We start from the raw sequence: 27,831 nt of genomic DNA, 5'->3' as shown, positions 1-27,831 counted from the left end.
AGGTTAACGAGGTCACATTACTGGTGCCTCAAAAGTTGAGTTGTGATTAGACAACCACCTGTAATGAGAAGTGCTTTCAGAAGGAATGCTGTGAATACCCACTATGTAAAAATGATTTTGCTTTTACTCCACAAATCTGTACCTTAAATGCCATCATCAATTGATAGCTGCTTGCCTTACTTTTGTTCCTCTCAGCAAGTTTGATTCCATTCTGGCTTGCACGTCTTCAGATTTAATTTGTCAGTTGGTCAGTAGCAAAGCCTATTACATTCATATCTCCAATGCCATCATTTTTCTATGCGGTTTCCCTCCTATTTTTTTTTTTTTTTTTTTTTTTTTTGAGGTCATTGCTGATGGCCATCCAGGCTGAATGTGCCTCACAGGGTTCAGTTCCTGAAGGGAACCATGCAGCTCATTCCACAGGGCCTGCCAAAAAAAGGCACGCTACCCCTGCAAATGGCCCCTCCTTGCCTTCCCCTTTGTCCCCTCCCTCTAAGATTCCCCAGAGCAACCCTGTTTTCCCACCTTCAGGGTCTTCAGTGCTCAAATCTCCTGCGCTTTTATTATTAGGTCAATTCAGGAGTGACTGATTCTTCCTAAAAGTGTGGGGGGGGGGCAGCGGAAGAAAGAAGCCGCCTCCCTGCCCCAGCCACTCTGGAAGCAGCAGGGAGCTTGGACCCGTCAACCTGCATAGGGAGGGGGTCCTCCTAAGAACAGCACCTGGCCTGTGTCCCCACCCGCAGGTCCTGCACAGAGCAGATGGAGGGTCCCCGGCTCCCCACGTGACTCTTACCCCAACCTGGCTTCTAGCCAGGCCAAAGAGCTGCAGCCTAGGCCATGGTAACAGCCTCCCAGGCAGCTGTGGGGAGTTGCGACCCTCTATCTGTCCTGGGCAAGGGACTCGGGGGTGGGGACACAGGCTGGGGGCTGCTCTCTGCCCCTCCTCCCCAGGCAGGTGGAGGGTCCACATCTTTCTGGGCTCCCCATGCTGCTCTTACCCTGGCCAGGCTCCAACTTCCAGCCTGGCCAGGGGCTGGACCCATGGCAAAAAGTGAATGGGCCAGGCCCATCCACTTTCAAAAGTGGGAGGGCCATGGCCTGTTGTCCCACCCCCGGGTCAATTTACTGTTGTGGGTTTTGGAAAGGTCTTTAGGGCAACCAAATACAAGCGTTCCCACTTATCTAAATTAAGGCCAAAATGTTCCCACTTGGGACCTAAAGTTAGGCACACACATTTTCCTCACGTGTGGGTGCCTATTTATCTCAAGAATCATCTCTCCAGCCCACATTTTCATACCCCTTCTGGATCCCTGGATGCAATATTTCATAACAGTACCACTGTCACTCTGTACAAAACCCAAACACTATTTTATTGTAAAAGATATTCAGCAACAAAAGCAGACAGTAACTTCAATGTAACCCAGAACACGAATGCATTCTCTCTCTCTCTCTCTCACACACACACAGTAGTATTTCCTGCATTTCCTTGATACACTTATTTGGACACCGAAAATTGTTTTGGTCCATTCAATTTAAAACATCTCTACATACACAAGAAACAATATATGAGGAGCCATGCTCAGAACAAAACCATACTAGGGGTAGTAGATGGCTTTTGCAGGTGGTTTAGCAAGTCTAAATCAAGCTCAGAGAATCCTCCCACGCAATGACCCTTATTCCGGTTCTGACACGACAGAAAAAGAAGTGGCAAACCATACCCTAAACAAAACCCAAACGCTGTTTTTTGTGAGTATGAGAAAATATTGTGGTGCTACCACCTCAGTCTTTCCATGACGTCACTACGTAGGGATAGAGGAACTTAGGTGAATACTTCTTTGACAATGTATCTGTTGTTCATTTGTTGAATAAACAGGGTTGCCTATGTGGAAAAGGAGTGATGTGATCCGCCTCTTGTCATGCAAATGAATGAAGAGTTGTTAAGAAATGTCACATGCTTTTTTTGTTCCATCTGTCTCAAAACAAACTAACACTGAGCCAAGAATTATATTTGAGATGTGGATAAAATAAAAGCATGATTTGTCATTGTGACACATGTAAGGTTATAAATTATAAATTAACTAATGTTTGTGTAAAGTATCAATAGCCTGATTTAACAACTGAATTGCAGCTTTAGATCCATATTCTGCAAAATGCTCTGGGACAAGCGGACCAGTGAACTGCAATGAGCTCAAGTTCCTCATGGGACAGCTCCTAGGTCTCTGTTATTAGCATGTTACATTCAATACAACCTGTGTGCAGAGCGTTAATATAAATTGGTATAATATTGCAAAACAAACAGCACAGAATAGATGAATATATCCAATACCAGTGGGAAACAGTAGGGAAAACTACTTTAAATGTGAAAATAGCCAAAGTAAGGACACTGATCATATTTGGGGAAAGCAGCATATCTGAAACGCTACAGAAAATTAAACTTAACCAACCACATTTTAAAAATTTTATTATTACAGTAGTGTTGCTTATGCTGATGAAGCAAGCTTTGAAAATAATTCTTATGGAAAAAATAGAACAGTCGAACTGCAAAATGGAAAGCAGAATCTTCTATTTGGATTACAATACAAAAAACTTTCAATACTTGCATAAAACTGCTTTGCTGCTTTCCATAGAAATCACCTCTACCGACACTTCTTGGCACTGTGGGGTATTGCTATTGTCATCAAGCTTTGGTTTTCTTGAGTTAAAGTAACCTATGCCTACAGATTGTGTACTACACGTGTGCTAACACCATAAATGCAGAGTGTAAAGTACATAAAATAGTTTCAGCTCTTTACCTCCATTATTCTGTTGCCAGTTAGCTACTACTATGGTAAATTTTTGTGGTGCAGCTAAATATCAGACCTGAAACTTTTTCTAAATATAGAGGGAGCTCTTAAAACCACTTGCAAATTGAACCACAAAAAGAAATTAAAAAAAAAAAGTCAGCTATATATCTAATACAGTAGCCACTGAATTTCAATGTTAAAAGTTGTAATGTTTTGGGGAAAAGTTACCCCATTCCAAATATTTAGAGAGAGACTTTTTTTTTTTTTTTTTTTTTTTTTTTTTAAGAATTATAGTTGCAATATTTATTGTTTACACAGGTTAATACAACTTTACAATCATAGCTCATATTTAAACTCAACTTCTAATGTTGCTTCTTTAGACAGAATTTATGTTCTACTAAATCGCAGCAAACACGTTTGAACCTTCAGTGGTGGAATCATGCTTTACTTTACACAAGGAGCAGCGTTAGGCTGTAGTTTCTATAAGACAGCTCTACCCAATCATGAGAAGTACTTCAACCTTCAGAGACTCAAACCTCAATTCCTGTGATCAGTCTGGAAATTCTACCCATATTTCATTTTCATTTTGGAAACGTCTCTTTCATTTGAAAGATCACTATACAAAAGTCTTACCCAACAAGCACTCACTCAGCGAAACTCCTTAACAAAAGAAGTTACCTTCTTAATGAAACGATGTGATCATCAGATTACACCAATGGCAAGATATTTTGATTTAAAAAAAAAAAAAAAAAAATTTATGCAGATGGAATCCAAGCTTTATAAAACTAAAAGGCCCAAGGGTTTTTTTTAGAATTGAAATTTGGCTCATGTAATTATATTATAGGAAAAACACTGATAGCCATGGCTTTATCAGCATTTCTATTAGAAAGCTATTTTCACAGATTTATAACTCAGCAGTAAAAAAAAAAAAAATATATATATATATATTTATAAAACAATTCTGCACAAAAATACTCTGTGCAGTGCTAATGGTCTGACTGAACTCACAAACAGCAAGGAAACTGGGAGACCATGTTGAGAAGTCATCTGACGTGGTAACCTGAGCGGGCTGGATTTGGTAAAGCAGCCTAAGGGAAAAGCCAAACTTCAGGCTATTTTTGGTTCTGTTTCTTTTAAAGGCAATTTTTAAAACAAATTTAAAGTGAATTTTAGTGCACGTAAAGGGTGCCAGATTGACTACTCTGGAGACCAGAGTCCTTTTTTAGCCCCAGAATAGGACCATCATACGCAGTCCCCTGCCAACCGGCTTCAATGCTTTTTCAGAGGCACCTCTTGTAGGCAGGAGAAAGTAGGTTTGTCTGCATGCCAGTTCAGAGCTTGGTCTCTGTGACGCAGGTGCCAATCCACACAGGGAGCTTTCTAATATTAACCAGACCCAAACCATCAGCTATTTTGCATAAACCATAGAGAGACAACATTTGGTCACTATCAACTTGAATAAGTGGCCTGTGAAGTGACAGACTATATCCCGTTACCAGTCCTGAGTCTCCCTAAGTAGATTCTTATTATTAAAACAATATAGTGAGATATATCTTGATCCATTCACAATGACAATGCACAGAGATCTTCATGAAGTTCAGAAAGAGCTTGAAAAGGTGCTGAACCATCTTGGACATCCATCTTCACTCAATATTTGATATTGCCTACAAACGTTTGTAGGTACCAAGGAGGGCTTGGCAGCTTGGACAATAGTGATCCACATCCTGGAGGGCATCAACACAGAAGGGGATGAAACAGCAACCGGCTATGCACCTGCAAAGATAAAACAGCATCCTTCATTCTGCCTTTAATTCATAGCAAGTAACATCCTTCCCAGGTACCGTAGATGCCAAAATGAAAATGGGATAGTGCAGCACTAGAAAGAGCAGTGCAGAGTTTGGAACTGTACTTCACTCTGTTTTTTAAGCAGGGCTTGTGAACCCTGCAAGGGTTGCATTGGTGAAAGCCACTGAGACCCTGAGGTGTCCCATTCACAGGAAGAGTAGCTAACCAAACCCAGCAGGTATGGATGGAAAGACCATAAATCTACGAAAGCTGCTGACAGTTACGCCCAGGATTTTCTCATCCCTCGTGTTAAAGGTCAAAGGGATTCTGAATGGTTGGTCAGTGGGAGGGTTTGGATTTACATACATTCAGTGGAAACTTATTTCTGCATAATTAGCTTGTTTAAGAGGTTTTATGTTTATATTTTAATAAAAAAGACTGGGAGTTTCCTTCTCAGGCTGAGGGAGAGTAATAAAAGGCATAGGCTCCACCCCTTTTTGAGCTCAGCTCCCCAGCTGTTCTTTGAGCTACGGAAATGACATGGGTGGAGAGAATCACAAATGAGAGCATTACATGTTATCTCAACATACCCCAGCAGGCAGAGGCTGCCACACGACAGCCAGGTCAGCGCTCCTGCACTGTGCGAGAGACGTGTCACTATCATCTTGTTGCAGGAGGGGCAGCACATCTGAACTGGACGATCATAAAATGTTACCGGCTGCTGCACATACACAGTCTGAACTGTAACTGGGCAAACAAACAAAGAGAAAGGCACTGTTTACCCCAGGTGTAACAAGAGAAAATTTCATGTCTAAACCAAAACACTGTGCATTAAAATACAATCAGTGCTGAGGACACACTAAATTACAAGATAAAAGGAAACCACACTACTGCAAATCAATGGAAAAGTATCATGATTTAGGAATAAACCTGGCTTCTAAGCAGTAGAAAGCCAGATGAGGCAGTTATAAGTGATACCTTGAAAACATGTAAGATTCACTTTAATCTAGTTCCATGTAGCGTACATAGTGGGACAAATATGAAGTCTTGTGGCTAAGGAGGAATCTCTCTGCATCATGGTTGCTACATGTCTGTATGGCAACTTGATTAGGGTCCCAGTGGAAACTACAGATATAAAACACTGAACAGTATTTCAGACTTACTTGGATTAGGAGCTGGGACAGGTTGTGAAAGATATGGAGGAGGATTCATACTCTTCATGTTCGGTCCATGCCCAGATTCCGGGGCAGGGTAAGGAGGGTAAGTGTTTATTCCTGTTGTCTCTTCATATGTAGGGGGTGCTGATGGGATTGGGTAGCCACTGGGAGCTGGTGGATGGGATGCTGGAGCAGACATTGTGTCTAAAACAAAGCTGGAAAACAGACAATGTACAAGCTGTTCAGGGAACAGAAGTTACAGTGCATGGTGCATTCAGATAACAAGTCAGAAGGTGGCTGGCTGGCAAACAAACATTATAATCAGAGTAATAAGTCTGATCAGAGTTTTTTTTGTTTGTTGTCTTATTTTTAAAAGATTTTTAAATGGTTCTTTATAGTTTTTTTAATGCAGTGCCTCTCCTCATTCAAAAACCCTATTTGCAGAATAATTTTACAGTTTTTCCCCAGCCTTCCTTCTTTTTTAATTGAAGATGCTGTAAGAGGCAGATCCAGCATTTTTACTAACATAGCAGACTAGCAACCCGTCTCCATCTCCTGTAGTTTCTCTTATTTGGAGCTCAAACCCTGCAGGGTACTACATACCATCTACAACTGTTAACAATCAACCACCAAAGACTTGCTTAGGATTCTGGATTTAAACTCAATCCCAGGGCTGCTTCATTAAAATCATGTTTAAAATATGATCCTTGACCTTTCATGGGTTTTCAATTTTACCACACTTGCTGTTTGCCAAAGCAAAAAGTTTTTTCACTCAACCTATCTCCATCTCTTGGGTTTTGTACTGAAAATGATGATGAAATTATAACAATCATATCCATAGGAACAGATAGTCATAAAAATAAATTTATGACATCAATGTGGAATTGTTATTTCCCTGTACACAATAACACCCCCTCACAAACACCCACACACCCTTCTTTTCATGCTGGCCCTACACTAAGGCTATGTCTACACTATTAGACTTACAGCTGCAAGGCCTCTTGGGTAGCTGCGCAGTCAGGAGAGAGCTCTCCTGCCAGCATAATTAAACCACCCCCAATGAGCAGTGTCTAGCTATGTCGGCTAGAGACGCTCTCCCATCAACGTAGTGCTGTCCACACTGGCTGTTTTGTCAGTGAAACATGCATTAGTTGGGGGGGGGTGTTTTTTCCTCCACATCCCTAACCAATGAACAGTTTTGCCAATCAAAGTGCTAGTGTAGACAAAGCCTAAATTTTAAGTCGTCCCTCTTCTCCTCCCAAAGGTTTCTGAAGACTCATTTATTACACCAAACATCCCAGCTATAACAGCCTTCTAGTCTATATTTGTTCCGAGTTGCTGTACTGAGTGTCTACACTGAAGCACTGCAGCTGTGGCACTGTAGTAATTTAAGTTGAGCCATAGGCCAAGTTGCATAACACTTAATTTGATTTCAAGAAGGGGAAAGGATGATCACCCTCTTTGGTAATGTGTCATGAGAGACAGCTTTGTAGCATCTTTGTGTGGCCAAGGATTTTTCCATTTCCTGCCCAATATTTGTGTGGATAAAATATTTTTCATTCAGCTCTATCGAACTATAATTTAAGAATTTTACACTTGTGTTTTTTGAGGGAAAAAATTTTATATGGACCATTTCAAAAGTTGATAATTTCTGGACCTTCTGAATAAATTAAGGCCCCAATCCACAACAAGCTCCATGGAGACAGATCCCTGTGCCCACACAGAGCTCACTGCTGGATTGGGGCTTAAAACTATTTGAAATCCCAATGGCCTCATACAACTGACTGCTGCTAAGAGACTTTCCTACTGCTGAAATTGGTGAGTCAGATAATCTGATATTAACTGAAAAAAGTCGATAAAGTATCTGACATTAATACAAACCATGATTAGATGCTAATTAGAACTCTGAGCTCATGGCAACAGTTTCAACAGCACTTTTTCAATATTCCATTTTAGCTCGAACTAGATTGGGCTGTCACATGGATTACTGATACAGTCTACCAATGCTCGGCACTACTTACACATTGCATGCAAGTTCAAGGACACCAATGACACGTAAAGATTTGTTTTAATTTTCCCTTTTTTCTTAAAGGCCAGGAAGGCCTAAAGCAACTACACATACTTTAAATGCTTCAAAATCCAGAAGTGGGAGCGGAAGCTTGATTGTGAGAAACGAAGATGAGGGTAAGTGGGAGTGCGTAGGAAGGATAGGGAGAGGTTTTAACTAACTGCTGTTCAAAATCAAGCCAATTCAAGTCATGTTAAAATCAGATCCTATACAACCTTCCTGAATTACAACATTTTAAAAGCTATTTGTATTTTGGGGGGAAGCTTATTATCCAAAAAGAGCATACAAAGAGTCTCTCTGGAAAGAAAAATCAACACCAGTTTTGGATTGAACAAACCCTTAACACACTTTGTGGGTTAAGTTAAACAGAAACAAGGCCTCCCTTATTCCAGAAGAGCGTTCACATATGGAGTTTCTCAGGAACAGCTCTTCCTTCATGTGTAAATGCACACCAATGACATTTAAGTGTTATGTTCTTATTCTGTTTACTGTTGCCCATTACTGGGGCTTTAGATACATAAACAGAATCTGCTCCCCCTTTAGTCTTTCAGGGGCCTTGTCTATATTCAACTTTAAATTAAAGTTTAAAAATTGCTTTGGTTTAAAAGAACAATGTAATAAAAAAAACTGGTGAAAAACCCTGACTGCGCATTCAATTTGATTTAAACCTTGTAGCAAATGGGCTTCATTTAAAAAAAAAAAAAAAAAAGTGTCCACCCACTGTTGTGAACAGTGTTGCAGTGGTTTTATTAACAGATTTAATTAAACAAAAAGCCATACATCTTTAGTTAAACCAATGTATTTTTGAATGCTTGCCTAACTGCAACAAAAATCATCATCATGGTAGTAAAAACCGATATGAATAAAGTTTGAAGGGACAGACTATAAACAGAACGAAATCTGATGGGCATCCATTTCTTGGGGTTTATTCATTAAGCTTGACTTCGATGGAAGCTGGACATTATGATTTTCCCTATCATTGCTGTTCACCAGTTCACATGGCCTCATATCAGTAAAAGCATTCATCAGTTTCACATGGATGTGGTATAACATGTCTGGATATGGTACAAAACATGTGGTATAGCATGTCTTTAGTAGGTGAGGTAGGTGTAACTGAGAAATCTAGAAGCCATACATACATTCCTCAGAAAATAGTCTTTCAGATCCACTAAGGTTTCTCCTATAGCAAGGGTGGGCAAACTTTTTGGCCTGAGGGCCACATCTGGGTATGGAAATTGTATTGCGGGCCATGAATGCTCAAGAAATTGGGGGTTGGGGTGCAGGCTCTGGAGTGGGGCAGGGGGTGAGGGGTCTGGGGTGCAGGAGAGTGCTCCAGGCTGGGACCAAGGGGTTCAGAGGACAGGAGGGTGATTAGGGCTAGGGCAGGGATGCAGGAGAGGGTCAGCGGTGCAGGCTCTGGAGGGCGCTTACTTCAAGCAGCTCCCAGAAGCAGTGGCATGACCCCCTCCAGCTCCTATGTGGAGGCACACGCTGCCCTGTCCGCAGACACCACCCCTGCACCTCCCATTGGCCACAGTTCCCAGCCAATGGGAGCTGCGGGGGTGGTGCTTGGGGCGGGGGATGTGTGTGAAGCTCCCTGGCTGCCCCTACACATAGCTGCCCCTATACATAGCAGCCCGAGGGGGGCATGCTACTGCTTCTGGGAGCCACACAGAATGGGGCAAGACCCCTACCCTGCTCCCCAGCTGGAGCGCCAAAGTGGAGCAAACCCCAAACCCCGCTCCACAGCGGGAGCTTGAGGGCCAGATTAAAACGTCTGGAAGGCCGGATGCAGCCCCCGGGCCATAGTTTGCCCACCCCTGTCCTATAGCATATGTGAAAAGCCAGTAACTAGAAGCAATACCTTGAAATTTAGGACCTCAATATTTGAGTAAGAGATTCTACTACTAAGGAGGATTGTTAGAAACTGAACTGGGTGGCTGGTCAATCTGGAAGTTTTTCTATTTCATTAATACTCAGTTTCAGATTTATTTTAAGTTTTAACATTGTCCTGTGTGATATATTCTATTAATTGATTTTTCTAATATTTGGTTAAACACTTGCAAATCCTGAATCCTCTTCAAAACCCACATGAAGAGTCTGTACACCTGCAGTAACCTAACTCAGTCAATGCAGTATGGTCCCTTTTACACGGCCAGCCAACTGTGCGACTTTTGGAAGTGAGATTGCCTTCAAACTCGGTGATCAATTTAACCCAATGCTCAAAAACACAAAATGGTGTTAACACAATTCATTGAGACACATTATCAGGATATAAACCAAACAAGCTACCAATTAGCTACCTAAGGATTAACAGTATGCTTCATCCAGAGATAATGCTAAATACTTGGCTTTTACGAAGGCATTTTATCCAAAGGTCTTAGAGTACTTTTACAAACATTACATCTCATAGCACCTGTGACATTATAGTCATTTTACAAATAGGTAAATTGAGGCTCTAAGTAGTACAGATATGCCTACACTTAATTCAGATCTTGCGTTTATTTGATCGAAACCATAGGGACAAAACTATCCATGTTACAAATAATTCAGCCTCCTTATATTGATCAAACTACAGGAAGTTGGTAATGAAATTCTGGCTAAAATTCTGCACAAGATAGATGCAACAGCCCAAGAAAATCAATGCGATAATACACAGTCAGAAGTTGCATTGTTCAGATGCTATAATTATGTAGCATAACAGAGCCCAGATGAAGTAATATAGGGATTTTTTTTTTAAGTGGATCAGGTTTGTAAGAGATTTGATATCACCAACCTCAAGATAAAAATATATGGTGAACAAGCAAATTAATATATCCTGACTGTGGATACTCTATACAGCTTCCCTTTCTGTATCATCATAGCACTTAGAGGCCTCCAAGCCATGGACCTAGATTCAACAAAGTCTGGTTCCAGGTGCTTAGCCAGTGACTGCCACCAGCTCAGTGGTTTGACTTTCTTTAAAAGATCAGCAGCAATCATGTACTGCTTAATATTTTATTTAAATGTTAATAGATTATAGCATACCATATAGGGCGAGAAAAATATTTACAATAGCAAAGACCTGCAATAAGAGAACTAAAGACATTGATCTCAAAGTCATTGCTGATGAAAGTGGAAACATGCTCAATGAGAACCAGATTAAGGAACAGTGGAGAAGTTACTTTAAAAGGTTATGTATGAAGAGACTCCTGCCGAATGATAAAACCAAACCAGGGTCTGGCATCAGTCCTAGGAGAAGACATTGCAAAGGCACGGAGCAACATGAAAAATAAGAAAACCTCTCGTCCCTGGTGGCATACCAGTAGTAGTAGAAGTTCTTGCAGCAAATAGTGAACACATTTACAACTGTTTAATATCATGAGGACTGAAGATGCCTGGTGAAAAATATTAGAGAACAAGAGACATACAAGACTGTGGTACCACCACATCATGATCTCATGAGCCATACAATGAAGATCTGGAATAAAGTTATTGAGAAGAGACTATGAAGAGAAGTGAGATCAGTGACAATGAGTCAGGATATGCAACAGGCAAGTCCATAATGGATGCTATTTTTGCATTAAGATTGTTGCGAAAGAACAGAGAAAAGAGGAAAACCCTGCACATAGCATTCAATCTTGAAAACACTTATGACCACATTTGAGGGAAGTCATCTGATGGTGTACGAGAATGAAATGGATGCCTGAAGACTATATCAGACATGTCCAGGACATGTATACGGGTGCTTTCACCATAGTTAAAAAACCATGTGGAGAAACTGAACAGTTACTAGTAAGAGTTGGAGTACATCAAGGCTTGGCACTAAGCCCATTTTTGTTCACATTGCTGTGCAACACCCTTACAGAAAACATCTAGAGAATGGCACCTTGATGCCGATGGTGTAGAGTTCCTGAGGAGGAGAGCAAAAAGGAAAGGGAAGAAGAATTAGAGATGCAGGTGTATACTTGAAAGAAATGGCACAAGAACTAACAGAAATAAAAAAAAATAAAAATTAATTAATAATAATAATAAAAAAAAGTATATGGTCTGTAGATTCGATAATACTCTCATGGTCTTCCTGGTGGGTAAGTCATGGGGAGGGAGGGAGCAGCCATTACCAGAAAGCATAGAAGTTTAAGTACCCATGTTCCATAGTACACAATAATGGTGAACTCAATGACAAACTTATGAGCAGCACAGGAAAGACATGGACTAAATGGAGAGAAGTAATAGAAGAATGCCAAATCAAACTGAAGAAAGAAAGATTTACAAGACAGTAATTAGGCCTGCACTTTGGTATGGCACTGAATGCTGGGCACTGAGAAGAGTCAGGATCAGATCTGGAGTACAGTGGAAATGTTAAGACAGATGCCTAGGGTTACAGGGATGTACTATGTTCAGAACAAACATTAGGGGGAAGTGTGAAGGTGGTACCAATTATAGAAAAACTGAGGGAATCCAGGGTTAGATGGTTTGGGCATGTGAAAAGAAAGAATAAATAGAAAACAGGCTGTTATGCTGAGAAGAGAAGAGTTGGAAGACCTAAAACTAGATGGATAGAGGTCATTCGAAAGGAAACTGTAGAGTTTCCAAGGAACGGACTAGAAAGGAGAACTCAAAGTGATGACCCTATATGGACTGGATTAATGACTGAAGAACAAATTACACTAAGATTATGCATTAACATAGGTTTACATTTAAAATATATTTGAAATCATGATAACCTATTTAGTTTAAATAAGGATATTCTCTATAAAAAGATTAATTTTTAATGCCCCGACAAATGTCCCAATATTTTACTCAGGTTTCCATTCATTCACCCAAAACATTTTACATTTATATACCATAGCTTAGATCTTGGAACTCGACATGCTTTTACTGCTATTTACATATAACATATCACGGACATTCACCCATTTGTGGAGTGAACGGCAACAGTAAAAACATTGCCCAAGTTTGGAAAGCAGAAGAAATTTTGGCCAGAAATACCACGGTAAGCCCCAATTTAGAAGTACCATGAGATCTTAAGCATCATTCAGAGCAGGCAGGACTTGAGTTTTTAGCAGCATTTTAATGGACAGAGTTGGGATATATGAAGTGAGCCATTCATTTAATTCAAAGAGAAATTGCTTACCTGAAAGAAATATGCAGGCTCAGTGATGAATGGATGGCAGAGGTTGAAATAGAACTTGAGTCCTGTCTCCCAGTCCTCAAGAAAAGCTCTTTCCGTATAATGATTCAGATAGCAAAGGTGGTGGTGAAAGGCAATAGACTATATAAATGGCAAAGGATAGAGGCGGCAGTTGAAAGGTATCAGTTAAGTACAGTGCCCCACAGAGCTATTTTTAAGTTGTGTATGCAAATAATTAAGCTACATTAAACGATACAAAACCAGAATATACAAAAATATTCTAACAGTAGCATACAGACTAAATGTAAGACTGGATCTACTTTCACACTGATGCAGACAGTTCTCTTCCACTTTAATACATTTTTTACACATATGCCCTTATATCAGTGGCACAAAATAAAGGACAAACTGTAGCTCCTTTGTGCAGGCTATCACTTCTCCTCAGCTTCCAAGCTATGGAACCATGGGTAGGAGGCCAGGGCCAAAGATTCTGACCTCCATCCCTTCATAATTGTCTGCAGTCTCCCTCCCCTGGTCACAGTGCTATTGACTCACTGCACCCAAATATGCTGTGTTACTTCATGGAGATGAATCACTGAGTGCTCAGTGGAGAGTTAGTAGGGCAGCATAAAATCCACCTACTCCAACTTTCCTTGTCAATTTTATTTTAGGAATCAGCTACTCAGTGCTGCTCCGGCTCCCCAGCCCTGCCCATTTTCCCCCAGGCCCAGATCCCTCCATGTCTTTTGGAGAGGAAAAAGATCATTTATGGGGAGGAGGCAGCATCCCTTTAAGTCTTTCCACCCAGACAGGCTCCCACTACAGATTTGTTCCTCTGCACAGCACAAAAAAGTCACTGAATTGAGGGGTAAGCCAGGCAGTTAAACCACAACACCAATGAGTAGCTCCACTCAAACTAAAAGTGACGCTCATTCCTATTAGCTACTACCTTATATATAAACAACTGAATGTCAAGTAACAAATCCTACTCCAGGGAGTGACACACAAAGATACTCCTGTCCCATGACGAGTATGAATGGAGGTTGTGAAACTTTCATAACCATACTCAAGCCTGGTGATGATGCATCTGTGGCTGGAAACAGTTTGAAACAATTCAAAACCAGACAAATCCTGAGTCGTTATGATTCTCCTTCCTGCTAAATAAGGTGGTATTTTCAGCTGAGTTAGGTTGGAGGTTTGAATTCATGCAAACCCAGAATCTCAAAGCAAGTTCCCAGGATATAAACCCATGCAATCTTAAACCAAGAACAGGGTTCAAATTCACATCCTAATCTGAAACTGCTGACTTTAACAAGCGAGAGATTCTGCTGGCCACACCTCACAGAGATGTGAACCACCTGGTTACACAACCTAGCTGTCTAGCTATTGGAGACATTAAAACCTTTAGGGGAAAATTATCCCAAAAGAGCCATAATTTACTAACTAAGGATTTATTGCTGAAGTCCAGATTCTGTCAACATTTCCACCAGATCAAGTTTATCAAGGATTTATAACCGATACAAAAAGTCCTCAGGATAAAACTTGGAAACTATGAGTTGACTGAAAGGCATCTGTGCAGAGTGGAGTGAAACTCAGCAACAGTATGCTTAGATACACCAACACAAATTAAAAATACTGTGTGCGCGCGCTTAACAATTAGAAAGCCCTCTGAATCCTCATTAAAGTGGAGAGGGAGGCTTTGTCTACATAGTTTTTGTAACACTAACTACATGCATTTATATTGATTAAGAAAAGGTGTAGGTTTTGTTTTTTTAAGTTGCTAACCTGATCTAGTTCTAAGTTGTAAAATCCTAGTGGAGAACAAAGCAAAGGGTATGATCACTCCTGGAGAGAGGGAGGAGGAGGTACACAACATAGATACAGTTTAAGTAGCACAGGAACCATAAAGACAAGTCTTAACATGTCTGAAACAATGGCTCTCCTGTAATCTATGCTCACCCCTAAAATACAGCATGGCCATTTAATTCCAACATTAGCCTGTGGCCTTGTCTTCACTAAAAAGCCTGGTGGTAGGCTAGTTTTTACCATGACCTGCTAACACATGACTACAAACTGCCTTGTCCACACTTGGGCTTAGTCTACACTTAAAAGTTAGTGCCACATGGCTACATGTACATCAGTCAAGGCTGTGGGGAAACCACCTCCCAACACACACACACACACACACACACACAGACCAACACAGCTATGCCAACCTAACCCCCCACTGTGGACACAGCTAGGTTGACATAAGCATTCCGTTCTTTAGGGAAGTGGTGTTCCTACACTGACAGAAAAAACTCTTCTCTTGGTATAGACGATGCATATGCTATGAGATTGTGCCCACATAGCCATGCCAGTATAGTCTCCGTAATGTACACACAGCTTCAGATTTTACTATGTATAAGTAAACATGTTAGCCAACACATGGTAAAGAAACTTTTCTTATGCAGTGGATGCACACTACAGCTTACCAGGGTTTCTTAATCATGTTTGGCTGAATTGACAGAGTGTCTCACTGAAAGAAAGAAAAAAAAAAAGCACCCTTGTATCTGTGAAGACAGGACTCAAATGTGTACTGTGGGGAGCCAACATCAAAGTGGGAGAAAAATCAGGAAGTGCAGAGGTGCATACAAATACTGATTGTAGTAGAAGCCAAAAGCTGCAAGAGACAGGGTTAGTTTCAGGACTGGGAGGAACAGGTCAGAAATGGAAAGGAAGAACTGAGTCATTGACTTAACCTTTTATCCATAATTATTGTTTGGGCTGGTTTCCCAATCTGGTTTCAGTCTGTATACATTTAAACAATTACATGTTATACAATGATTCAACAACACAATTCAATAGCTGGAAAGAGGATAATAAATTTATGAAGCATGGTTTATTGGGATTTTTAAAAAGTTAATGAACAAATAAGTGGCTAAAGGATTTGTCATATTACAGCAATATTTATATTTTAAATGTCTTTTACATTTTAAAATGTTAAAATTGATGCAACCTTTAAAAAAAGTCTCCATTATTTCTGGGTTAGGGGTTGTTTGTGTTTTTACTTAAAACAGCAACTAATTACAGTATTTGTTTATAGACTATTTCACTTCCTGCTCTTGTCTAACACAATGCTGCAATGTTTGGATGCAACTATTCCCCGGCGCTGTGTTCGCAAGTCAAACAAGAAATTGGGTTCTATGAAGTTGTTTTTTGGTTTTTTTTTTAAAGTTATGTATTTTTAGAAAAATTACATAAGCTTAATGTACTAATCATCAATCTTGAAGGGGCACGGTCATAATCACCAACTACTGCTGTAATTACATTGGTAAGAGGAAAAATGCCAGCTTATTTTGTTGCAGTTATGCCAAAGATATACTGGACCATAGTGTGTAAAAGCTGATTTGACCAAAGATTACACTGCTATCAAAGTATGGATGATTAAGAACAAGCTAAAGCCTGTATTTCTTAAATCATTGGTCTCTGTACAATAATATTTAGCCTCTGTTTGAGAGTAGACATGCAACTTGCTTTGTGTCTGTGCATAACTGGAGTGAAGCCTTTTACACAAGTCTAGGAGGATATTCTTCTATGATCATTAATTTTGTTGTTGCTCTCAGATAAAGGAACGCAGATCACAGACTTGCTTGCTGCTGATGGCAGGGTATAGAAAACAACAACACTCTCTCTTTGTGAAAAAGACCAATTTTCATACAGTTTCCTGCTCTCCTGTAATAAGGTCCAATTCAACATTCTGATTTTATTAAATTTCTTTTCTACATGTCTTTGCGTGAAACGGACAACTTCGTGGAGTTGTTGGGTTGGTTTTTTAAAAACACTTCTCAGAAAGCAGTCGGAGAAGGACTACACTTCCTTTACAGAAGTCTATGCATTCCACTTGTGGACAGTTCACCAGATCTAGCTCTTAATCAAACATGCAGCTCAAGAGAAACTGAATACACACAGTCTAGTTTGTTAAGAGGAATTCTTGCAAACATGCCAGTTCAAAAAAAAGTGACAAAAGCAAAATGAGGCATGTGCTTAATGTTGTGTCTTACATACGGTTTGGAAGAGACACATATTATGGCATGCAGGGAACAGTAACAGGCACCTCTGCTGAACCTAGGATAGGCTGGCAATAGTCTGCCTGATGTGTTTAGATCGGTTTAAGATTCTCCCATTAATGCAAGAACAGAAGGTCAGACTAGTTGATCATGATGGACCCTTCTAACCTTACCGTCTGTAAGTCTATGAGCATAAAAAGCTGCTTTTTCAGATTGTGTAAAATAAGTGTACTTCCCCTAGGGAAAACTCTCCCCATCTGAAAATCCATTAGAGCCAATGGCCCTCTGCTCCAGATCACAGTACTTGATTCAATATGGGCCAGCCATCCTGAAATTCCCTCTCTGTATTTTAAGATTAAGCTGGTGCAATTTTAAAATCAGGAAAAGAAGATACTTTTGTTCATTACCACTTCAAAAAAGTTCCTTTTGTGTATTTTAATATCCAGGCTCCCCTAGTGGACTTTTGCTTAAATATGTTTTATTCGTTGCATTAAAAAAGGCAAGCCACAGACTCGAATTCCACAGGAATATCTGTCTTGCTGTATCTGTCTCTAAGGTGCCACAAGTACTCCTTTTCTTTTTGTCTTGCTGTGTGTATCATACAGAAACTCAAGTACACATAATGATGTAAAGGAATTTGGCCCATGCAGATCACTGCACATTTGTTAAACAGGAAGAAAAAGCTGTGGGAGGAACTGTTTTGTTTGGGGGAATGGTGGGCAGGGCAGGGGCACAGTATTTCCTACCCTAGGAAAAACGCACCGCGAGAACGCTGGTGGAATCTTTAAACTACACACAGCCAGCCAGGAAATCCTAACTGGAAGGAAACAGAAGCTGTGGCCAGGTGAACTTTACTAGAAGGAAACAAAAGGTATGGTGAATGAAAGAAAGAACTTATGTAGAATTTCTCCCACAGGAACAGTAGTGAAGATAATCTCTTAGTAAGATGGAGGTGGGGAACACAAACTCCAAAATACAAAGCCCAAACAAACCAGGGAGGGGGCATATATAGGCTTAAACACTATGGCCAGATTCACTTTACACTGACCCTGGTGTAAGTTCAGATTTACTATTGAAGTCAACTGAGTTGCATTGGCATAAAAGTTTGGTGTGCTAGGAAAAAATCCAGCCTTTAGATTTTGTGGGTCCAGTTCTCCTGTCACTTGCATTAGTTAGGAATCACACATGCTGCATAAGTGGGATGGAGAGTAGCCTGATCTGGCCAGCTAAGAATCCTCCCCCCGCCCCGAGGGGGGGTGGGGAAGCTCTCTGGTGGAGCAGAGCCAGTGTAATTGGCCCAGTCACCACCCCCTTACTTATTCTCAGTATAGACAGAGATGATGGCATTCAGACTGTACCCAGCTAGTACAAGCTCATAAGGTCCATTGCCAGCTAGCATAAGTTTAGTACCTCCCAGACTACTCTAACCTATACCAGAGCACTGTAAATTGGCCCTGATAATCCGGAAGCTATGCCATCTATTAGCTAATTACATTAGTACAGGGACACACATGGAAACATGGGACAGCGGAGATTCTGGGCCCTTGCATGGATGCCAAGAGGAAATACAATTTCATAACTGGACCTAATTTTTCCAGGATTTCACAAGAGGAAATACAAACAATATTCAGCATGACCTGATTTAAAATGTACACAACAGCAAAATACACAACCACCAACCAATTACAAGCAAGGAGCTCTAAGTGAGACAGATACCAATACTTCACTTGATACTGGAATTAGTTTTTGATATTTACATTTTCCTGAGCAAGAATCAAGCCCCTTCATATTAAATCTCCGGTTCCAAAATAGAAAGCAGACTAAGGCTTTGTTGTATGCTCTGTGAAAGCTAAGGCAAGTGACTTCCAAGTGGATATTTTGCAAAGCTACACTTCCCACAAGCATATTTCAAGCAACTTTCTTAAAGAGCAACATGATTTTGGACAAGCAATTAAGTCTGCTAAGAATTAATGTTCTGTATCAGACAACAACAGTAAGTGTCACATGCTGCACCACAATAAGAAAAAGAAGCTTTTGATTTTAAAATGATCTACTAGTATTCTGTCACCAGTTCAATCATTTTCATCCATGAGTTACTTTGCACCTAGACAGGCACCTAGATCAGAGGATCTCAAAATAAATACTTTATCATTAAATCTCACAGCATTCGCCTGTGGTAAATAAGCGATCAATAGGTATCTTGCATCCACCACTGGCATGTAATACAGCAATTTCACAGCATATGTCAACATTAAAAGCGTAGACAAAAGCAAAGATAATCTTAATCCAATTGAAACAGCAGGAGAGAAATGTAATTACCCAAATTGGAATTCAGCCAACACAAGTGATAAAAACACCCTTTGAATAGTTACCATGGCATCTTTATATGTAAAAGGTCCTTGCCACTTGCTATTATTGTGTCATATGAAAAAGGGTCCTTTTCCACAGTTTAGTGTCTCTGGCACAATACTAGGACAGTGGGAGGATTTGCCATCTATTGTGCTACCACCACCACTTCCATAGGAAATATGACTTTTGGAGGTCTCCCAGAGCCAGCACAACCCTGCTTGGCTCATAAGATCCGACACCATCCTAGCACATGGCTCTTGAAGTTGGACTGAGTTCGCAGACTGAAGTGTTAAATTGGGAACAACGATTTTGTGGAAGATTTTTGTTAGTTTTAAATAAACCATTTGCTTTCTTCAAGCTTCTGGAGCAGGATTCCGGAGGAATTTAAAGTATTGCTTTAGTATTTTCCTTATGTCTACATACCCATCTCTCAAGCCAGATCTCCTCAATAAGTTAAAGATGTCTAAACATATTTTGGCACAGTGTAGAAAGGGTTGAGCAAATAAAAAGCATTTCATGCTTTAATGTTTGGCTTATGTTAGAGAAGCTCTCTCAAGTAATGCAAATTATGCCAATGGTTTATCATGAAAATTTATCTGGCAATTATGGAACTCCACTCACTTCCAAGGATAAGAAATTCTCTAAAATATTCCTGATTACTTGCTCTTGCGGGAGAGTTCAGCAAAATAGGAATATTTAAAAGAAATTCTATATTTATCTGTCACAAGTTTGCTCCCTTAACTTGGTTATACAGGATAATGTACCCAACTGCAGCAGTGGAAGAATGATAGCACGCCAACATACATCACTCAGGATGGTACCACTAGTCAGTTTTCTTCTTTCAATAAACTGTGAGAGAAAGGCTTATTAAGGAAAGTGGTTTTGTATTTGCTCCAGGTAGGAATTTACAGTAGTGTCTTTTCTTAGAAATGCCACATGTGCCATCCTCAGACACCAGCAGACAAAACTTCAGATACAGCTGTTGTTACAGTATCTACAGTTTTCAGAGTAGCAGCCGTGTTAGTCTGTATTCGCAAGAAGAAAAGGAGTACTTGTGGCACCTTAGAGACTAACACATTTATTAGAGCATAAGCTTTCGTGAGCTACAGCTCACTTCATCGGATGCATTTGGTGGAAAAAACAGAGGAGAGATTTATATACACACACACACACACACACACACACACACACACACACACACAGAACATGAAGAAACAGATTGACAGAGCCAGAAGAGTACCCAGAAGTCACCTACTACAGGACAGGCCCAACAAAGAAAACAACAGAACGCCACTAGCCATTACCTTCAGCCCCCAACTAAAACCTCTCCAACGCATCATCAAGGATCTACAACCTATCCTGAAGGACGACCGATCACTCTCACAGATCTTGGGAGACAGACCAGTCCTTGCTTACAGACAGCCCCCCAATCTGAAGCAAATACTCACCAGCAACCACACACCACACAACAGAACCACTAACCCAGGAACCTATCCTTGCAACAAAGCCCATTGCCAACTCTGTCCACATATCTATTCAGGGGACACCATCATAGGGCCTAATCACATCAGCCACACTATCAGAGGCTCGTTCACCTGCGCATCTACCAATGTGATATATGCCATCATGTGCCAGCAATGCCCCTCTGCCATGTACATTGGCCAAACTGGACAGTCTCTACGTAAAAGAATGAATGGACACAAATCAGACGTCAAGAATTATAACATTCAAAAACCAGTTGGAGAACACTTCAGTCTCTCTGGTCACTCGATCACAGACCTAAGAGTGGCTATCCTTCAACCAAAAAGCTTCAAAAACAGACTCCAACGAGAGACTGCTGAATTGGAATTAATTTGCAAACTGGATACAATTAACTTAGGCTTGAATAGAGACTGGGAATGGATGAGTCATTACACAAAGTAAAACTATTTCCCCATGGTATTTCTCCTTCCCACCCCACCCCCCACTGTTCCTCTGATATTCTTGTTAACTGCTGGAATTAGCCTACCTGCTTGTCACCATGAAAGGTTTTCCTCCTTTCCCCTCCCTGCTGCTGGTGATGGCTTATCTTAAGCGATCACTCTCCTTACAGTGTGTATGATAAACCCATTGTTTCATGTTCTCTCTGTGTGTGTGTGTGTGTGTGTGTGTGTGTATATAAATCTCTCCTCTGTTTTTTCCACCAAATGCATCCGATGAAGTGAGCTATAGCTCACGAAAGCTTATGCTCTAATAAATTTGTTAGTCTCTAAGGTGCCACAAGTACTCCTTTTCTTCTTTAGTATCTACAGTGTTAGAACAGATGTACAGAATTGGGTTTGATATTACACACACACCCCGCCCCCCCAACATGCTAGAGATAGATGATGGTTCCTACTCCATAGAGCTCACAATCTAAAAGATAAATAGAAAAAGACTAAGTGAAAAATGACAAGCAAAGGGCCAAGGTGATTGGACCCATCTCCATACTACTATGTTTTTGATAATGGAATGTGTGTTTTGTAGATTTTCCCCAACTGCCTACAAGAATTGAGTTGATTAAATAATAGCATGGTTGCAGGGTATCATGGCAGAAATCAGTCTGCATTCATATCCCTCCTGAAGGGAAGGTAATTAGCTTCTAGACCAGTACATGTAAATACCAAGCCTGGTCTACATTTAAAAACTAAGGTCAGTATAAATACTGTGCTCATGTGTGTAAATAAATCCACACCCAAGTGCTGTAACTATGCCAGCCTCACTGAAGCATAGATACAAACAGGTCAACAGAAGAATGTTTCCTTCAACCTAACTACCATTGCTCAGAAAGGCAGAGTGCCTACAGTGACGGAAAACCCCCTTCTACGCTATAGTCTGCATCCACTCTACAGAGGCATAGCTGTGGCACTGCAACACCAGTAGACATGGTCTCAGAGTCTGTACAAACCCTGGCCTACTGTTCTCTTCACCATAGAAGCAAAAAGTTCCCCGATGACTAAAATGAAAAGCTGCACATTTACTGTACCTTTACCAGCTGTCCCCAATCACGGCTATTTTTACAGCATAGTGGCATTAGTATTCTCGAGCCTGTAACCATAATGCTCTAGGATTCCTCATTACTATTAAACAAGAGGGGATGTATTTCTTTTCATGCTTTCAACTATCTGCAAGTACTGCAACCTTTCATTAATGGGGATTTTTTAAATAAAAAGTTAACAGCAACACTAGTGTCTTTCAGGACAAGAGAATAAAGCAGATAATCTACCATAATCACTTTTAAAGGTATCAGTTTTTTTTAAACACAGTTCTAGTCATACAGAATTAATCCAATAGGACCAAAAAATAACTTCTGCTAAGACCAATGGAAGAAAGCATTTACTTGTACTTTTATTGTGTGAAATTCAGCTTCAGAAATAGAATGAATTTAAGTTTGCTATGAGAGCATGTGCCAGAAGAGATTGTTCTTATATGCACAATGAAAAAATAATGTTAAAAAAAAAATCTAAGGAAAAGAAAATCTACCCTTTAACAGACTCCAAAATACTAGCTGGTCAAGAATATCCTCCAAACATGGGTAGTTACTGGTTGCCCACATACGTTCTCCTGTTGCTTTAACTGAAGATTGTATTCCTCACTTCTTGTGCCTAAGCTGTGTGGGGTCGCTGGCTCCGTTACAATACCTGCCACATTTCATCTAGTCATGCTGGTGTATTCTAGTAATGGGTGACAGTTTTCTTGTACGTGTATGTAGTTCTGTAAAGTACTTTGTGGTATTTACTGACAGCATATGCCATCTTTCACAGGCCTCACTTTTTTTCTGGCTTTTCAAGGCCGCTTTGTTTTTGAAGTGTAGATGATTTAAGTTAAATTATTTTATTTTTGTCACTTCTCTCTGGTAACAGATAGCATCCAACATCAATCCTTACGTTATCCGCTTTTTCCAGTCAACTCAAGTTCCCATAACAGACCTATAAAAACATCAGCACTGCATATAGTGTATAATCTTCAAATACATACAATGCACTGTTACAGAGGAAAAGCGAAAGTTGTCACCAGTAGTGTACAATAGCATCTTGCTAATGGGTCTTCTTTTAGATGACAAATTAAAACTATGAGTAATCTATTACTGCATATATTTTCCATGAACCTGTACCTCAGAACAAAGGTAGACACTGCTTTGAAGGACAAAGAAAAAGAAATAACTCATCTGTACACTTGGTGGTAGGGTTGCCATCTTTTAGGTACAAAAAACAGGGACATTCAGGATGATCCTGAACCCATAAAACTAGGCAACTTGCAGTGTTTACTCAGCAGCCCTACAGATTTCCTGGGACAGCTACCTCAAAAGGGGATGATCCTGGGAAAACCTGGATAGGGGCAACCCTCCTTGGTGAGCAAGAACCCAGAAGAGTGACCTAGGAAAAACAAGGAATTTTGATCCTAAACTTGTCCAATACAAACTGGGATCTCAAATCTGGTTGTCCTAGAAGAAAAATGGATTGTCCTTCCCTCACGCATAATATCCTGATATGATCTGCCTAGCACTTGTGTAGCAAAATATACCAAAACTGCTACTCGGTCTCTTCTCCACTAATGAGGCAATGCTGTTGTTCGGAAAGTGCATTTGGCTAATTGTGTGTGCGCTCTATCCACACAGCACAGCATGAGACACAACTGCTCCAAGGAAACCGAGACAAGAAGTCATTATTTTGACCTAACAGCAAGATTGCACTGGTACACCACTGAACCGAGAATTTTTAAGTGAAGAGCAGAAAGCAATTAAATACATCATTTGTCCAGACCAAGTTTCGGGTTGTCTGAACAGTAAGATTTTTCCTACTTTAACTTTTTCCCTAATTTTTTTATAGAAATTTTTAAAAAACTTAAGTATCGCAGATTCCTCAAAAGTTTATTGGAGAATAAAGGTTCTATCATGCATGGCGCCAAGTTTCTTCCAGAAGCTGATCAGAACTTTGAAATAAGGGGTCCTAGGAAAGAAATTTTTCCAATTGACATTATATTCTGGGAATTATATTCCGTCTTACATTTTTCTTCAATAAAACTTCACAAGCAAAAAATATTTTAAATAAATGATCAGTGCTCACCCTTGAATTTTTTTTAAAGAATTTTCTGTATCTTAAAACTAGCTCTGTTATAGGCCGACAAGATTTAACATTAGATATTTGAGCGACAGTGTCATTTTAAAATAAAAGTGTGCCTTTTCATAAAACCTGGTAGCATAGGTTTTGAGAAAAGATCTGAACATTTAACAAACAATGTACATCTTATCTGGCAGAATTTGTGGTCATGGCTGCAGATCATCTGAGAATTTTTTGTAAACTACTAATTTTAATATCCAGCTAGACCACCTCCAAAATCTAGCTGGAGACAGATCTGGGTGGCACTCTATCTGCAAAAAGGCAACACCACTTTGAGATTTGCCAGGAGGATAAAGAATTTTAATATAATTGGCTAAGAGCGGAAGCTATTACTTTTGTCTATACATAGACACTCAGGAAAGTTAAGCAAAAATTAACTGAAGGTGTGAATTTAAAGTGCATTAGTTAAACTGCATTAAACTCATGTGGATACTCATTCAGAAAAGTGATTTCAGTTCACTAATGAAAGAGAATTAAGGCCACTAGTGAATTGAATGAAAGCCTCCACCCAGGGGTTTCATGTACTTTTGGTTCAACTTTCCTGCATTACCCTGTGTAGATACGCCCTTTCACTTTTGATCATTTGTAACAGTGTTCCACTGCCATCAGTTTTAGGGACGGTTTATCCAAGGAAGTTAATTCAGTATAGACTAGGGTGTGAATTTCAGATTGAATTAATTAATCCCAATTAACTCTTTAGGAATAGTTAATCCAGATATAATCTAAGTATATACAACCCCATAGAAGAGCTCATGTCAAAATTTCACTTACCAGCATTAAATGTTTTCTAACTAAACGTTAAAAAGTTTTAAACAGATGCAGTAACTAAGTATTACAATACGTCCCCAAAAGTAAAACCAAAAGGTTTACAGCTCCAGAGCTAACAAAGATAAAGATGAGGAAAGACAACTGAGTAACTCTGCAAAATTACAAATCTATAGAAAATAGACACTTTGCAACTGCAGAAGCTATGTTGGGCAAACTGGGTTACTAAGCGTCCTCAAAATTTTGGTTTCACTTCAGAGAAACATTTTTTTTGAGCTTTCAGAGTAGCAGCCGTCTTAGTCTGTATTCGCAAAAAGAAAAGGAGGACTTGTGGCACCTTAGAGACTAACACATTTATTTGAGCAAAAGCTTTCGTGAGCTACAGCTCGCTTCACCGGATTTCACAAATTCCAAGCAGCTCGATCCCAGGCTATCCTGGAAGTCACACAATAGAAACACCATCCGATCAGCCCACTTTACTTGAATAGGGATGCAAGCCGCAGAAAAAGAACTGAAAGGTTGCGGTTAGATACAATTGCACAGACCGACTCTTCCCCATGCACTCCTCTAGTGCTTTACAGCTTATGGAGTCGCTTTTTCTTTACACGGGCGGGAGGAACTGGGGCCTTCGCTGTTCAAACCGATTTCTCTAGAGATTTAAAACCACCCCGCTGAGGCAGCCCAGAGCGCGCCTGGAAACGTGGCTAGGGAGCCCTGGGCCGTCTATGAGAGCGGGCCCCGGTCAGGAGGGGAAGCCGCTGCCTGGCCGAGGAGCCCGGGGACTGAACGTGGCGGGGGGTGGGCGGCTGCCGCCCCCGGCCCCCGGCCCCCGGCCCGGCTCGGCGTCACGCGGTCCCACGTGGCTTAGTTTGGACGCTGTGTCCAGCGGGCTCTGCCGCGGGGCAGAGGAGCGGCGAGCGCCCAAGGCGGGCGGGCACCCCCACCCCCACCCCCGGGATCCTCGTGGGAAGCAGAGAAAGAGCAGGGAGGCTGCGCCCAGGTCGGCCCCGGCTCGGAACCGCGGCCGATCTCCGAGCGGGCCCAAGGAGAGCCCCTGCCCAGCGCCCCACGCGGCCCCTTCGGCAGAGGAAAGGGGCGCCGGGCTCCTCCGCAATCCGAGCCCGGGGCAGCCCCCTCCCCATGGAGGGACCCGAGGGAGCGCGGGACCCCGAGCAGCCCGTCCCCGCAGGCAGCGCCGCCCTTACCTCCTGCGCGGGGTCTGGGGGCCGCCTGCCGCCCGGGCTGACTTGGACCCGCTGCACTCCCGGCCCGACTTTGCGGCTTCCCTGCGCCCGGACTGGCTGAGACAAAACTACACCCTCCCGGGCCGCTCCTCGCTCCCGCCCCTTCTTGCCGGCGCCGCACTCGCCTCCCCCGCCTCGCAGCTGGGGGAGGGGGCGAGCCGGGCTCCGGGGAGATAATGAGCGGCCCCGCCCCAACGAGTGACCCTCCCCGCCTTGGCCCGTGCCCCCCCCGCACCGGGGTCACCCCCTGCCGGGCCCTCTTCACCCTTCAGCTGGGAACGAGCTCACCAGCTCAGGGCTCAGCGGGCCCCGTGAAAACGCCGCACGTCGGCTCTGGACTCGCCTAGGAGCCAGCCCGGAGCCTAACCCGAGCAGCTGCGTCTTAAGCTAAAGCTGAAGCTTTGATCAGCTGCACGCAGACATCTGTATCTATCGCTAGCTGGTCTGTGCGGACCGCGAGCGCAGCCTCCCGTCTGCTGTCCCATCGCCTGGCAAGATAGGGCTTTGAGAGCCAGTGCCTTCGAGTTGGCAACCGGAAACAAAGCCACAGGAGTACTGAAGGTAAGGAAAGAGTTGAAACATATTAAGCTCCTGGAGAATAAAAATTCAGGGTTCTGAAACACCAGTTGTAATGACAGGTTTCAGAGTAGCAGCCGTGTTAGTCTGTATTCGCAAAAAGAAAAGGAGGACTTGTGGCACCTTAGAGACTAACACATTTATTAGAGCATAAGCTTTCGTGAGCTACAGCTCACTTCATCCGATGAAGTGAGCTGTAGCTCACGAAAGCTCATGCTCTAATAAATGTGTTAGTCTCTAAGGTGCCACAAGTCCTGCTTTTCTTTTTACAAGTTGTAATGGAACAGACCGTTCTAAACAAAGGAATTTACTTTGTCAGGGGAAAAAACGCCAACTGGGCACTATCAAGAGGACCTTGGAGGTGGAGTTCCTTGCAAATCAGCTTTTTCCTAAACTTCGAAAGTCAAAATAACAAGATCTACAAGTTACTGTATCAGCAGAACCAGCTATTAAGTTTTATATGCAAAACACAAAGATAATTTGAACAAGAGGAAAATTCCTTCTCCAATTTCTGTAATCTTTTACTTTTTAACAGGCACAATTATTCAGCAATAAACAATTCCCATCCTCAGGCAAATGTAGGTAATTACGGAGTATCATTCCTGTAAAGGTTCCAATTGCTTTTGCCAAAGAGGAACATTTTGATGCCTGGATGAAACAGCCTGTTACTTGCATGAGGCTTCAGTGCAAATCCATGCCAGAGCCAGGAGCAGAATTTTGGTAGACTGTAAGACTACTTTCATTCAAATAAGTGACAACACATCTTCTGAACAATAAACTTCTCTATCATATTATTCTGTTGAA

General features: G+C 41.4%; 1 protein-coding gene across 2 annotated transcripts; it reads right to left on the bottom strand.

Moving 5' to 3' along the window:
* Positions 1 to 3,529: 3,529 nt before the first annotated feature.
* Positions 3,530 to 26,747, bottom strand: LITAF (lipopolysaccharide induced TNF factor). 2 transcript variants are annotated; one of them, XM_038420483.2, is made up of 5 exons: positions 26,413 to 26,560; positions 12,910 to 13,047; positions 5,732 to 5,940; positions 5,159 to 5,315; positions 3,530 to 4,556 (listed from the first exon to the last, which is right to left on the bottom strand). In XM_038420483.2, the coding sequence occupies exons 3-5, from the start codon at positions 5,922 to 5,924 to the stop codon at positions 4,448 to 4,450; spliced, it is 459 nt and encodes a 152-aa protein (XP_038276411.1). In that variant the 5' UTR covers positions 5,925 to 5,940; positions 12,910 to 13,047; positions 26,413 to 26,560; the 3' UTR covers positions 3,530 to 4,447. The 2 variants fall into 2 exon arrangements, with proteins under 2 accessions (XP_038276411.1, XP_038276410.1); XM_038420482.2 differs by lacking the exon at positions 12,910 to 13,047 and having other exon boundaries at positions 26,413 to 26,747.
* Positions 26,748 to 27,831: the final 1,084 nt, after the last annotated feature.

Source organism: Dermochelys coriacea, chromosome 10 (genome assembly GCF_009764565.3).
Source record: "Dermochelys coriacea isolate rDerCor1 chromosome 10, rDerCor1.pri.v4, whole genome shotgun sequence".
NCBI lineage: Eukaryota > Metazoa > Chordata > Testudines > Dermochelyidae > Dermochelys > Dermochelys coriacea.
This window is presented reverse-complemented; position numbering and strand designations above follow the sequence as displayed.